The 13,247-nt window shown below is 47.4% G+C and overlaps 1 protein-coding gene across 14 annotated transcripts in view; it reads right to left on the bottom strand.

Annotated features, from left to right (window-relative positions):
* The window catches only part of CHD3 (chromodomain helicase DNA binding protein 3), a 2,755,261-nt gene that overhangs the window by 2,290,530 nt on the left and 451,484 nt on the right, over positions 1-13,247 (bottom strand). For all 14 annotated transcript variants that reach the window (XM_069646310.1, XM_069646296.1, XM_069646309.1 and 11 more), the window contains exon 9: positions 4,353-4,570. In XM_069646310.1, the coding sequence (XP_069502411.1) occupies positions 4,353-4,570 (218 nt within the window). The remainder of the gene's footprint in view (positions 1-4,352; positions 4,571-13,247) is intronic.

The following is a 13,247-nucleotide window of genomic DNA, read 5'->3' as shown; positions in this document are numbered from 1 at the left end:
TCACAGAACTTAAATTAGCAATACAACTTTTATAACAGTGCAACATCAAACCTGCTCTAGCAATCAGAGAACTCCTAATATGGGCTTTACCGCATGGTATGAGCCATTAATTCCAGTCCTCAGATGAGCTACACTCCCCTCCCATAGCAATGTAGTCACCCTGTGACTATCAGCTCTTACAACTCTCAGACCCCGGCTTCCCATCACAATTAACTCACCCCTACTTTTCCCACTTATGTGCATCTTACCACTCTGGCCGCCTGTCTCACTCTGTACCTCCAATAGCAACATATAAAAATGAAGAAGATACTACAAGTCTTTTCTTTGTCATTTCCATGCCTTTTAGCATTTATTTAAAAAAAAAATTGCTCTATTTCTCTGGCATCAGAGATCTCATTAAAGGCCATTATCGCTGACACCTACACGAGCGCCTGCTCCAAGGAAACTCTCACTGACATTCTCTTTTTCGTGCCTTCACCTGACCTATGGACCCTTCACATGGTCACTGTGCTCTCTCCTTTCTCCACCTCTCCCATTAATGGTGGCACCCGTTGGGATGTCCTCTTGGCCCCTTTCCACTCCTCCAAAGCCATCATTAATGTCTATGCTAACGGGACCTTCTTGGTCCAAGGCCCTCAGGCCAACCTTCACCTCTTTGATAGACGCTTCCCTTGCCTCATCAACTTCCTCTCCGCTCCCGCTGTCCCCCCTCCTCTGTCCTCGGCTACCTTGCCTCTCCCCTCCCTCCCTGCCCCTTCTCTTGCTCCCTCTTCAACTCCTTCTCTAACACCTCCGCAGGGCGTACCTCTGATCTGTACCCCTCCCCGGAAGTTTTTCAAGGGTGGCAACCTTCTCCACATTGCCACTCTAAACTCTCGCTCTGCCATCAAGCACTCCTCTGATATCTGTCGCCTTCTTGAGGAACTGGACCTCGACGTCCTCGGTCTCACTGAGACTTGGTTCACTGCCAGCTCTGCCACCAGCTTCGACACACTCCTACCTGACGGCTACAAGATCCTCTCCGTGCCCAGGCCCAACCGTTCAGGGGGTGGTGTTGCCCTTATCTTCCCTGAGTGGATTCATGCCACTGTCACTCCTACGCAGACCTACTCCTCTTTTGAATGTCTTGTCTGCCGACTTTCTCTCTCTCCTAGCCATTCCCTTACCGTGGCTACTATCTATCGGCCACCTGGTCAAATTTCCTCCTTCCTCTCTGAGTGGGCTGACCTCTCCTCCTCACTCCTGTCCTCAACCACCCAACTCCTCTTTCTCGGTGACTTCAACATCCACCTCGATGCCTCCTGTCCCCCCACTGGTCTCTTCCGCGAACTCTGCAACTCTCTCTCACTCTCTATTCTCCCGTCTGGGCCTACTCACTCTGCAGGGCACACTCTTGATGCTCTGATCTCTTCTGACCTTCCCCTCTCCCTCCCTCTCTCCACTCCTCTCTCTTGGAGCGATCACTTTCTCCTATCCTCCCACCTCTCCCTCCCTACCCCACAGGCAAAGCCACCCTCTTCACTGCCACCCACCTTCTCGGTCATCCGACCCATGAAGCGCGTGTCAGTTGAGGCTTTCGCTGCTACCTTCTCGCCCCCTTCTCCCCCTTTGGCTGACTCCCACCCTGACACAGCCCTCTCCATGCTCTATTCCTCTATATCTGATACTCTCGATATCCTTGCCCCCGTCATGAGAATCCGCCTGAAGCCCAAAGCCAAATGTAACTCCTGGTATGACTCGGATCTCGTCTCCCTAAAACGCAAGTGCAGGGTGGCAGAGAGGAAATGGCGTGCTTCATGCTCATCCTCTGACAAACTGGCCTGCCGCCTGCTCCAAAGGCAATACCGGCTCTCCGTTCTCACCAAGAAGAGAGCCCTTATCCAAGCCCGCATCTCTGAGGCATCAAACAACTCGGCCGAACTCTTTAAAATCTGCAAGGAGCTGGCCAACCCTGCTGCAGTCTCTACCTCTCCTGTCCCCTCCCAGGCCCTCTGCACTGCACTGGCCTCGCACTTCATCTCAAAAACTCAGGACATCCTGTCCTCGCTCTCCTCCTCTCTCCTCCCTCCCTCTCTTCCCGGCTCTTCCTCTTGCTCTCTTGCAGCCACCCCTCCGCCCTCCTTCTCTGCTTTTCCACCTTTTTCTGCTGATGAGGTTTCCAGACAAGTCCGATCTATGAAAGCCTCGTCTAAACAGGTTCACCCCTGTTCCTCCAAAACCATCAAGGACCACATCGACTCCCTGGCTCCTGCCCTAGCTGACTTTTGCAACCACTCTTTCGCCTCTGGAGTCTTCCCATCCCCGCTCAAGCACTCCCTTGTGCACCCCCTCCTCAAGAAACCCTCTTCCGACCCCTCCTGCCCGGCCAACTATCGCCCAATCTCCATTACTCCCTTCCTGGGCAAGCTCCTGGAGAAACTGGCCATCTCCCAGCTTAACCTCCATGCTGAATATGTTGGTAATCTTCATGACCATCAATCCGGCTTCAGAGCGGCCAGAAGCACGGAAACTGCTCTCCTGAACATCCGTGAGGACCTGCTCCTGAACCTCGATTCCAACACTCCCTGTGTTCTCATTCTGCTCGATCTCTCCTCTGCCTTTGACACTGTCAACCATGCCATCCTGCTCAACCGTCTCCGTGATAACCTGGGTATCACTGGTCAGGCTCTGGCATGGCTGACCTCTTTCCTTTCCGGTCGACCCTCCCAGGTCCAAATGGGCTCCTTCCTCTCTGACATCTTTTACTCCACCTGTGGTGTCCCCCAGGGATCCAACCTCTCTCCCTGGCTTTTCAACCAGTATCTGGCACTCCTTGCCCACCGCATCGCCGCTCTCTGCCCCCACTTTCAGTGCTATGCGGACGATACCCAGCTCATTTTCAGGCTACCCTCGGCCTCCTCCTCTCCTTCCCTCATCTCCGACTGTCTGTCTGCTATCCAGGAATGGTGTGCCGCCAATGACCTCTGCCTTAACGCCAGTAAGACTGAGATTCTACTCATCGGCACACCCACTCCCTCCTTTCCTGCAGCTCTCTGGCCGGCCTCCCTTGGCCCCCTTCCTGCCCCTACCTGCAAAGCTAAAAACCTCGGGGTCATCTTCGACTCCACACTCTCCTTCTCTCCTCATATATCTGATGTCTCTAAGAAGTCACACTACCAGCTGCACCTCCTCAGAGGTATTCTTCCCTTCCTCTCCTTCCCCCAGAAGCTCACTGTCTCCCGAGCCCTGGTTCTCTCAAGGCTGGACTACTGTAACAGCCTCTATCTTAATCTGCCTGCCTCCACTCTCCGCCCTCTGCAACTTATCCAGAACAGAACTGCGAGACTTGTCCTTGGCCTCAAGCCCAGGGACCGTATCTCTCCAGGACTGAAATCTCTTCACTGGCTCCCAGTGGCTGCGAGGATTAAGTTCAAAACCCTCTGCATTGTCCACAAGGCCTTCTGGGGCCTGGGGCCTAAATACCTTCAACTCTCTCTTCCTAAATATCTGCCTTCACGAGCCCTTCGCTCATCCGTCTCCAACTCCCTCATGGTCAGCCGCTTCTCGAAGCAACGAGCTGGGGGTAGATCTCTCTCCGCAGCAGGGGCCTCCCTCTGGAACAGCCTTCCTGCCTCCCTGAAACTTGAGGAGAACCATCTCCGGTTCCGGAAGCACCTCAAAACCTTCCTCTTCGCTTCTGCCTTCTCTCTCCCTCTCCCTTGCTAAACCTGATAAACTCCCCACTGAAGTCTGCACTAAACCTGCATCTGGGCCACTCTGTGACCTCGGTCCAGGGCCCAGCCACTCTCCACTTGCACTGCCTCCCTGGCTCCTCCTGCACTGTGGGACTGTCACTGCATCCCTACAGCCCCCTTCCCAGCACTTGCTCTGCACTTACCTCGCACTTGCCACCAGCTGGCCCTTTTATTTATTATTTATTATTTATTATTTTATTACGCTACTTAACTTGTACTGCACTTTCCCCCCCCACCTCCTCCCCCTGCACTTTCTCCTTTTCCCCTTACCTCTGCACTTGCACGATCTGAATGACACCTGGCCTAGTAGGATCGTTTGTCTGTCTTCCCCTTGTTTCCCTCCCTCCCTGCCTCGTCGCGCCTTGAAACACTTGTGTATAGGCGCGTTACAAATACCATATCATATCATATCATATCATATCATGCTGGAAAGCCCGCTTCCGCTGGTATCATTGATTAAATAACCCCTGCTAGGATCATCCACTTCTCCCAATGTCCTCCCCACTATTCACAAATAGGCTAAGGGGTCTACAGATTTTTCTTGATTTTTCTGTGCTACCCAGTTTCCAAAATAGAAAAATATAAGAGGTGTGGAGGAGGTCGGGCAGAATAACTCACACAGTGTGGGCAGCTCCACTTCCCCATGGGAGCCTTGTCGAGTTCTGGGTCCAAACACACCAAATGATAAGCTCGGGGACAGGTATCGCAAAGGATGATCTCACCACCCTGCTGGCAAACTTCACAGTAATCCTGGTGATCTGTCTCATACCCATCTGCTCCAACTGCCGGCACTACTGGCGCCGTCGATGTAACATCCTCTTCGCCGAGAACTGAGGCTACGAAACAAGGGACAAATACCTTAATGTTACGTCATTGTGTGAAAGTCAAGAACATGGTTCAACAAGATGCAGGAATAAAAATCCCTTAAATAAAACATCCACCTACTTAATAGTAAACTCTCAGAGAGGACAACTTGATGATACTTGCATAATGACTAACTAAAATTAAATGTAGATATTAAAAAGTACAAATGGGCCATTGAAAGGGTTAACCTTTGGCAAACATTGATATCAATGTAAAGATACATGTATAGATTGCTGCTTTACAGTTAAGGTAAAATCTATTTGCACTGACCTCTCCCAAAATTCTATTGCTAGTAGCCTTTTATTCACTAGACAGATTTTTGATTAAATGCTCCATAAGAAGGGTCTAGCATCTAACCCACCTAGGTCAACATTTTAGAGAAATATTGGTTAAATGGTTCAAAAGGTTAAAAAAAAATCTTTTTCAGCCTTCTTCCAATCATTTTCCCATTGAGAATATTATCCTGCCATTGAAAAACCGTAGGACGAAACCCGCTGGATGCTTTTGCACCAAATAAGAAACAAGTTGAGCACAAAGCATTGTAGATGGGCCTTTTGTTGGTTGCTGTAAATCCACCAAATAGTTTTAAAAATATTAAATGGCAATCGGACACCCCCGGTCAAAAAAAGGTGTATATTTCCCACTGCAGTAACTGAGACCTTTCAGACAAAATGCCTTCTTGTTTTTTCATTGATGCAAGTCGTTTTTGTGTTAATCCTGTGGTAAAATTACAGTCATTTTGTTGTAATTCTATATGCAAACAAAGGGAGGGTTTACCAAAAAATGTGTGCTAAAAAACCATGTGGGTAATTTTACAAAAAATATTATTTTCCTGCAGGGCACCACCATGATTAGTACGTTCTTGCTGTTGTGGCCACTGCATGCAATTGTAATCATTTCAAAACAGAGTTTAAAAGTGAAACGGAAAACCAGCTGAAATTGCCTTTAGTTGTTACTTTTACTTCCATTTATTAAAAAAATGGAAATACCACTGGGGAATTATGCTTGCAGACAGTATTTACAATGGATCCTATGGAATCAGCATGCTTTTATTACAAGGGTCTAACGCCTGTATGAAATGTTCCGCTATATATGTATATAGCGAACATTTCATACAGGCGTTAATTCCTCGTATATATATATTCAATGAAAAAACTTTGTTAAAATGACGTTATGGTTAAGTTGCACTAATAAAAACCTACGAAATTCAATGAAAAAACGTTGTTATGGGGAGGTTATGGTTAAGTTGCACTAATAAAAACCTACGAAATTCAGTAAAAAAACATTGTTAAAAGGACGTTATGGTTACAAGTAAAATCGAAAAACCCCTGAAATTTGCCAGTTATGGTAAGCTAAGCAACCATAACTCTCGCCACCACCGTGCACTGCTAAGACTAACACCCAGGACAACAAAGATGACATCACAAATATCATTGATGACATCACTGATGACATCACATGTCTAGTCCCTTCTTTTTTGTTCACTGCCATATCTAGGCCAGGTGGTTTTATTTACTGACAGTCAGAAACTTAACTTTCAAAAGGTATTACATTTATAGATATTGCTATTCTCACATGTTCTTACACTACTTTCCTGAGAATTTAATCGCATCTTATGATGTACATATATAGGGGAAGAAGCAGGCCTGAGACACAGCAATCATTTTTGTGCGTGAATACAATCATGTAGATTATACACAGTTGCTAATGATACTGCCTCTTGTTTGCTTACTTTACTCTCCGTATATAAGCCCCATATTTGTATGCATTGTAGTCTATTTACGTTTTGTGTGTATTAGTAGAAATATGTAGTAAGTGATGCATTATTAGCTACTTAGTATATGTTTCACAGTACGGAAAAGTCTGATACAGAAACATTCACTGTTTTATTATTTAACTTTGGAAAATTACAAATATAGCACCTCTGTGGTGTATGCTGCAGCCAATACCTACATTTCTGTACGAGTAGGTTCCTGTACTAGAAAGAACACTGCAATGGATTGTTCTTTAGAACACTAAATTGCGTAATGAAGTATGCAGTTTATTACACATCTCCCGATAATCCCTGATACTTTTTTGCCAACATTACATTCACATCCCCTTGTATGAAAATTAAAAGCGCATGTGATGTCATCAGTGATGTCATCAATGATATTTGTGATGTCATCTTTGATGTCCTGGGTGTTAGCCTTAGCAGTGCACGGTGGTGCAATGATATTTGTGATGTCATCTTTGATGTCCTGGGTGTTAGTCTTAGCAGTGCACGGTGGTGGCGCGAATTATGGTTGCTTAGCTTACCGTAACTGGCAAATTTCAGGGGGTTTTCGATTTTACTTGTAACTATAACGTCCTTTTAACAAAGATTTTTCACTGAATTTCATAGGTTTTTATTAGTGCAACTTAACCATTACGTCCCTTTAACAAAGTTTTTTCAGTGAATTTCATAGGTTCTATTAGTGCAACTTAACCATAATGTCCCTTTAACAACGTGTTTTCATTGGATTTCATAGGTTTTTATTAGTGCAACATAACCATAACGTCCCTTTAACAATGTTTTTTCATTGAATTTCATAAGTTTTTATTAGTCCAACTTAACCATAAAGTCCCTTTAACAATGTTTGTTCAGTGAATTTTATGGGTTTTTACCAGTGCATGCTATTTTCCTACAACTTACTAATATCATACTTACCAAATATAACAATATTTGTGTCCAATTTACAAAGTGTCACCTTAAAACTCTGCCATTTCCTACCTTCTTGAATCATTTTTAACACTTCTATACACTTTTTGCAACTATTTCAACTAGTTTTACATCCGTAGATGTCTACGAACATCTGACTTCATTGCGGAACTTACGGACAGTGCCACATGACCTTACGCTGGCGCGCGGCATGATGACGTGTCCGAGAACCCGTCCGCACTTCACGATAAAATCTGTGCTTCGCGGACAGTTCGGAACTGCATTTGCTACTGATCTATTAACTTTCAACTTCAAAATTTCCCTTGCACACCTCCTACACCTTTTCGTACTAAATATCCATTACCAATCTAGTACACAGTACATACTTGGAAGAATTCTATCAAAACTGCTATTTATCTTAAAAATGGCATCAGTTATTGCCATCCCTCTTCCCCAAGAGCCGCCAACACCACCACCAGCTGGGGGACCTTCACAAAAAAAAGAGTGCAGTACTTTCAAAGACAATGAAGAGGACCAAGAAGAGGAGGTAGAGGAAGTGCCTAATTCTAGCACCAAGATCGAATCATGGGTGTGCCAGTTCTTTGCTACTGTTGGGAGTGTACCAAAGGTTTAAGCTACCAAAGTGCAATGTACTCAGTGCCTGAACAGTACCTGAACAGTACTCCTATGGGACCACCTCTGTGCGCCGCCACACCAAATCTAATGACCGCAATGCTCTCAGAAAAGTTGTTCCTTTCTCAGCAAGTAGTAAGCTGTCTTCCTCCACCTCATCTTCTTCAACAAATACTGTAACCACACAGCTTGATGTCTGCGGGCATTGGTGCGTTATAAATAAATAAATAAATAAATAAATAAATAAATAAATAAGGAGGGCTATGGCCCATTATCGACCATTGCAGCCCCTGAAATGGGGGATAAAGGCCATTAGCACCCCTGGTTCCCAAAGCGGGTGCTAAAACATAGATTTTTCTTCCTATAACGGGACGCCTGCGGCGTCCCTCTGTAAGAAGTAAGGAACATCCTTTTCCAAGACAGCCAACATGAAAAGAGAAGGCGGGGCTCCGTACACAGCCCCTCTTCCCTTGCCATGGCAGCCTGCAAAACCCTATGAACATATAACCACAAGCATTCTTTTCCCTTTCAAACCTATCCTACCTTCGAATAACTTTACCACATTGCCGGTCCAAGGTGGACATAGCCAATTTAACACCCTTTTTTCATCCCTAGCAGTCATGGCCAGTAGCCAGATTGTCCGCGTCATGACCTTATGCCATGACCCAGACAATCTGGCTACTGCCCACGGCCACAGGCTATACCTCAGTCACCAAAGGTATATGACTATTTTTTGTACCTACATTTTTACACTTGTCAAAAAATAAAACATGCGCACATTTGCAAAACCATGCTTTAATGTCCTTGCCACGAGTTTGCTCGAAATCTGCCCATGTTTTATTTTTTTTAAAGTATCAAAATGTATGCACATACATTAGTCCTATAACTTAGCCCCCCCACTTGAAAAAATCCATTCAGTCTTTACACAAACATTGAAGGTTGGGTCTATAATCCTTCTCAAAACTTTTGTCCACATTCGTCAAATAGCAACAAAGTTATAAACCATTTAAACATTTTGAGACCCACCCTCTAATTTCGCCCCCTCTTGAGAAAATCCCACCAAACCTTAGAAAACCATTTATATCTAGATCCAAAATAGTTTTAACAAATGTGGCGATTCGTCAAATGTCACCTCTTTTAAATGCCTTTACAATATTTTGGGACCCCCCTTCTAATTTTGCCCCCTCTTGACAGTATCCCCCAAAACTTTGCAAAACCATTCAGGATTAGTTCTAAAATAAAATTGCAAAATTACATGCAGTTTCATTGAGTGGCGCAAAAGTTATAGGCCATCCAAAAACTGCTTTTCCCCAACCCTGTAATGCAGAAATAGGTACAGATGTCCTAGGACATCTGAAGTGTCCGCAAACACCACAGGACTGCCCCAGGACAACCCGTTTTTTGGCTTCTTATGGTCATATCCAATCCAATCGTCATCCTCCCCACATCCCCAGAGATTGTTTGTTGAGTTTGAGAAGTGCAATGCTGCTTTATTTAAAATGTTTTCACTGCGCTGTCTGCGGACCCCAAAAAAGTCTGTGAATCCAAGTTGGCGGGCGTTTCAGGAAAACTGACACATTTCACATTTTCTCACCACCCAATCAGGGGCCGCGACCCGGTGTCCGCAGACCACGCAAAGTCTGCAAATATTCTGGCAAATATTCTGGCCAATCAGAGGCCAGTCCGCGGAACAGCCAATCAGAGGCCAGTCCGCGGACCGAACAGGGAAGTGAGTGCGCGGAGCGGACATAGATATCAATAATTTTTTTGCCTTGCGTTTTGGTTGTTTAAAAGAAAACTACTGGACGGATTTACACCAAATTAACAAAAGCACGCTTTCGGGACCAAGTCGTCGCTCCTGCTGTAAATTTGGTTAAAATCCGTACAGCGGTTTGGGCTGTAGGCACGACAGAAACTTTTTCCCATTATGTCTACGGGGAAAAAATGACATTTTGGGACCCTCTCTATAACTTTGCCCCCCCTTGACCAAACCTTACCAAACTTTGCAAAAAAATTCAGAGTGGGCCATATAACTGCAAAGTTTGGTGAGGATTCGTCCAGGGGGAGCAAAGTTATAAGCCACCCAAAAAGTGCTCTTGCTATGGGTTTAGCAACTTAACCATAACTACATGGCCGCTACCGCATTCCTTGCAATACACACATATAGGGTGCAAGATTTGCACTCGCCACTAGCCACTGGCTAGTGATATTTGACTCTTGGTGAGTTAGAAATGATGTACTTTGTGTATGTATAGAATTGAGGTGGTGAATGACATTTCTATGGCTGGCTAGCCACTTACAAATTTAATTTGTGCCCCCTGAAGTGTGATTACTGCCCTATAGTGAAGATAAAACCTATCTGAATTGACTTTTTTGAAAATTCTATTCAAAATAGCATTTGCGACTCTCTCTGACTGCGACAACACTCTGAGTCTGGCCGTTCGCGGCCATTGCCACCCCTTCTCCTGCTGGCCTACGCGCTGTTGGTTTCGCCGTCCTGTCACCCCGATGGCTGGTGCCGCACTGCTGCCTTCGTTCCAACACCCTATGGAGGCAGCCGTCCACACTTGATGACTGTGCTGCTGGCGGGGGCGGCCTCAGTGCCTCGCCTCGCCACTGTTGGGTCCCGAGGCCTGGCCTCGCTGCCTTGCCCTGAAGAGTGCAGCCGCTGTGCTTGGGACGCTGCAGTTATTCTCCTTCTCGCTGCTGGCGGTACGGCGGCGGCCATTAGACTGTTCACTTCCCCGGCGCCGGGTGTTGGGACTTGAGAAACCTGAAGGGTATGATATGTTATGATATGTTATTTTGAACGCGCTTAATACCCAGAGGTTTCTAAGCACGGACACAAGGTTCGAACCTGTGCTGCTCCATGTCGTCTTGTTTCCAAGGCGAGCACATTGCCCCTGAGCTATCCTCCCAAGACTGTCATCTCGGGAGGATAGCTCAGTACTGTCATCCAGGTGGCCAGGACACGGCAATTGCTATTGGAACCAGTTCCTGGGGGTGGACCAGTGCGGGAGGATCACAAGGATGAGGGTCTTCTGGGAGTGGAAGTGGGACACTGAAGCGTGAGACGAGGTATCCCCTTCCCACTAACACCTTTTCCCCATCCAATCACGTAGGATACCTAGATACCTAGAAGCTCAGCCCCCCCCGACCCCACGCATTTACTGACACAAACACTTTCTCACGGACAGTTCATCGTCAGCGACAACGAACTAACACCACAGCTGTATACCCGACATGTCCCAACACTGTGGTCAGGCAAGGTCAGGCAACAACTGATCATTACACACACCTGACTTCCATCACACTTCCCCACACACGTAAAAGGCGCCGCACAAAAGCACACTCTGAGTGAGGAAAAGCACACGAGAAAGGCGGCGAGACCGAAGAGGGTCGCAAGGAGGGAAGTGCCCTTGACCTCTAGAAACCTTGAATAGTGAAAAGCTTAAGACTGGGAACTGAAGCGGACCAATCCTACTGTGTATGAAAGTTTTCTGGGGTGATCCTGTGACAATAACCCATGCCGGGTGGAGCGATTGCCGCAGTGGTACTGTCCTTGGATCATGCAAGAAAGCCATGCGAGTAAAAGCAACACAGCCAGTGAGTTGGAGAAACTGATACAAAAGGAGGAGGGACAAAATGACAGGGGCAGCAGGGAAAGCGGAATGGCTGCGTAGTCCCTGACTCCGAGCCGGGCCGAGGAGAGGTGGCTCCCTGCGGTGTTGGCAGCGTAGCAGGTAGAGAGCTAGTGCCCGAGCCTGGCAGGAGATGTGGCGGTACCATGATCCCCGAGGTTAGGACAGTGCAGCCGGGAGTGAGGAGGCAAACTTACATGGTGTGAGGAGGGGTGTTTACAAGCTCCCCCACCGTGTGAGCGAACAGGGAGGCAGGGAGAGAGAGATAATGGCAGGAGGTGGAGGCGAGGAATACCACAGCGGGGCTCCAGGCGGGAGTTCGCAGCGGCAGCTGCAGATTCACAGATGGCAGCTGGCCCAGAGCAGGGACCTGCAGTCCTGGGAAGAACCCGTGGAGCAGGGCAAGGCAGCAGTGTCTTCTGGAGGAACAAGATCCCACCTGAGTATTTAAGTGAGACGGGGAGGTGCAGGAGGTGGGAGGCAGGCTGCTCCAATGCAGAGACAAGTGGGTAGGAGGCCCCAAACAGACTGAGTAAGCTGGAAAGTGCAGAGTGAAGAGGGAAGTACCCAGGCCCCTAGGGGTGAAACAAGAAAGTGCAGAGCTTATAGGAGTGCCCTCCCCCTCTCATGTAACAAAGAAACCAAAGGAAAAGTCTCCCAAAGCATGGAGGGACACAGCAAGATAAGCATAGCATGATCAGGTTGCGGTGCCAAGGAGGCTGAGTATGCGGTGAGTGGGCACTCAGCAGGGGAATCAGCCCAGTACCAGGCACTTCCTCCAGGGTGGCCACAAAGAATGACCCTCCTAAAAATTTGGAGGATAGAGGCAGTAAGCCCAGCGGGGCGAAACAAAGGGCGCACTAGCAAAGCTGAAGACGCGGCAAGTGCGGTGGGAGTGTCTCCTCTTCTTCTGCACCTATACAGAGGAACCAGGTGAGAAGAGCCGAGGCAAGTGAGCACCCGACAAGGCAACATGGCGGCTAAACTGTCAACAACACTGAAGGGCCCACAATCAGGGGACATCAATGTGCTTATGATGGATGCAGAGGCACCAAAGCCTGCCCAACAGCAAACTAATGCACAAATCCACTCGCCCCCAATGTCCACCAGGAGGTGGAAGATCCTCTGATTAGGAGATCAGATCTGAAAGCCATGCTGTAGGAGCTGAAAAAGGACATTAAAGAGAGCACCGCAGATCTAACAAAAGCCATCTCACATATTAACAAGAACGTTATGGCGGTGGGGAGCCGAGATGGTGACGTGTGAACAGGGTTATGCACATGAGGGGCTAGCACAACGGGTGGAGGAGATGGGAGTGTCAGATGCAGGTCATCCTGGACAAACAGGAGGACACAGAGAACATATTGAGGCGGAACGACATTAGAATTAGAGGGGTTCCTAAGGCAATATCGGATGAGGACCTGACAGAATATGTGCGAGGCCTTTTCCAGTCCATTCTAGGCGCAGAAGGGGAATGAGAAATAGTGTTGGATCGTACCCATCAAGCGTATTCATCATTTCAAATGAGTAGGAACCTCACACCGGGCGTACTGACCAGGGTGCACTTATACCAAGTGAAGGAAGAAATAATGAGGGAGGCACGTAAACAGGAGCCGGTGAGGTTTAGAGACAGCTCACTGGTCCTGTTTCAAGACTTGGCACAGGCGACGTTGGTCAAATGAAAGCAGCTGCGAG

This window comes from Ambystoma mexicanum, chromosome 1p, assembly GCF_040938575.1.
Source record: "Ambystoma mexicanum isolate Mex_15411 chromosome 1p, UKY_AmexF1_1, whole genome shotgun sequence".
NCBI classification, from domain to species: domain Eukaryota; kingdom Metazoa; phylum Chordata; class Amphibia; order Caudata; family Ambystomatidae; genus Ambystoma; species Ambystoma mexicanum.
This window is presented reverse-complemented; position numbering and strand designations above follow the sequence as displayed.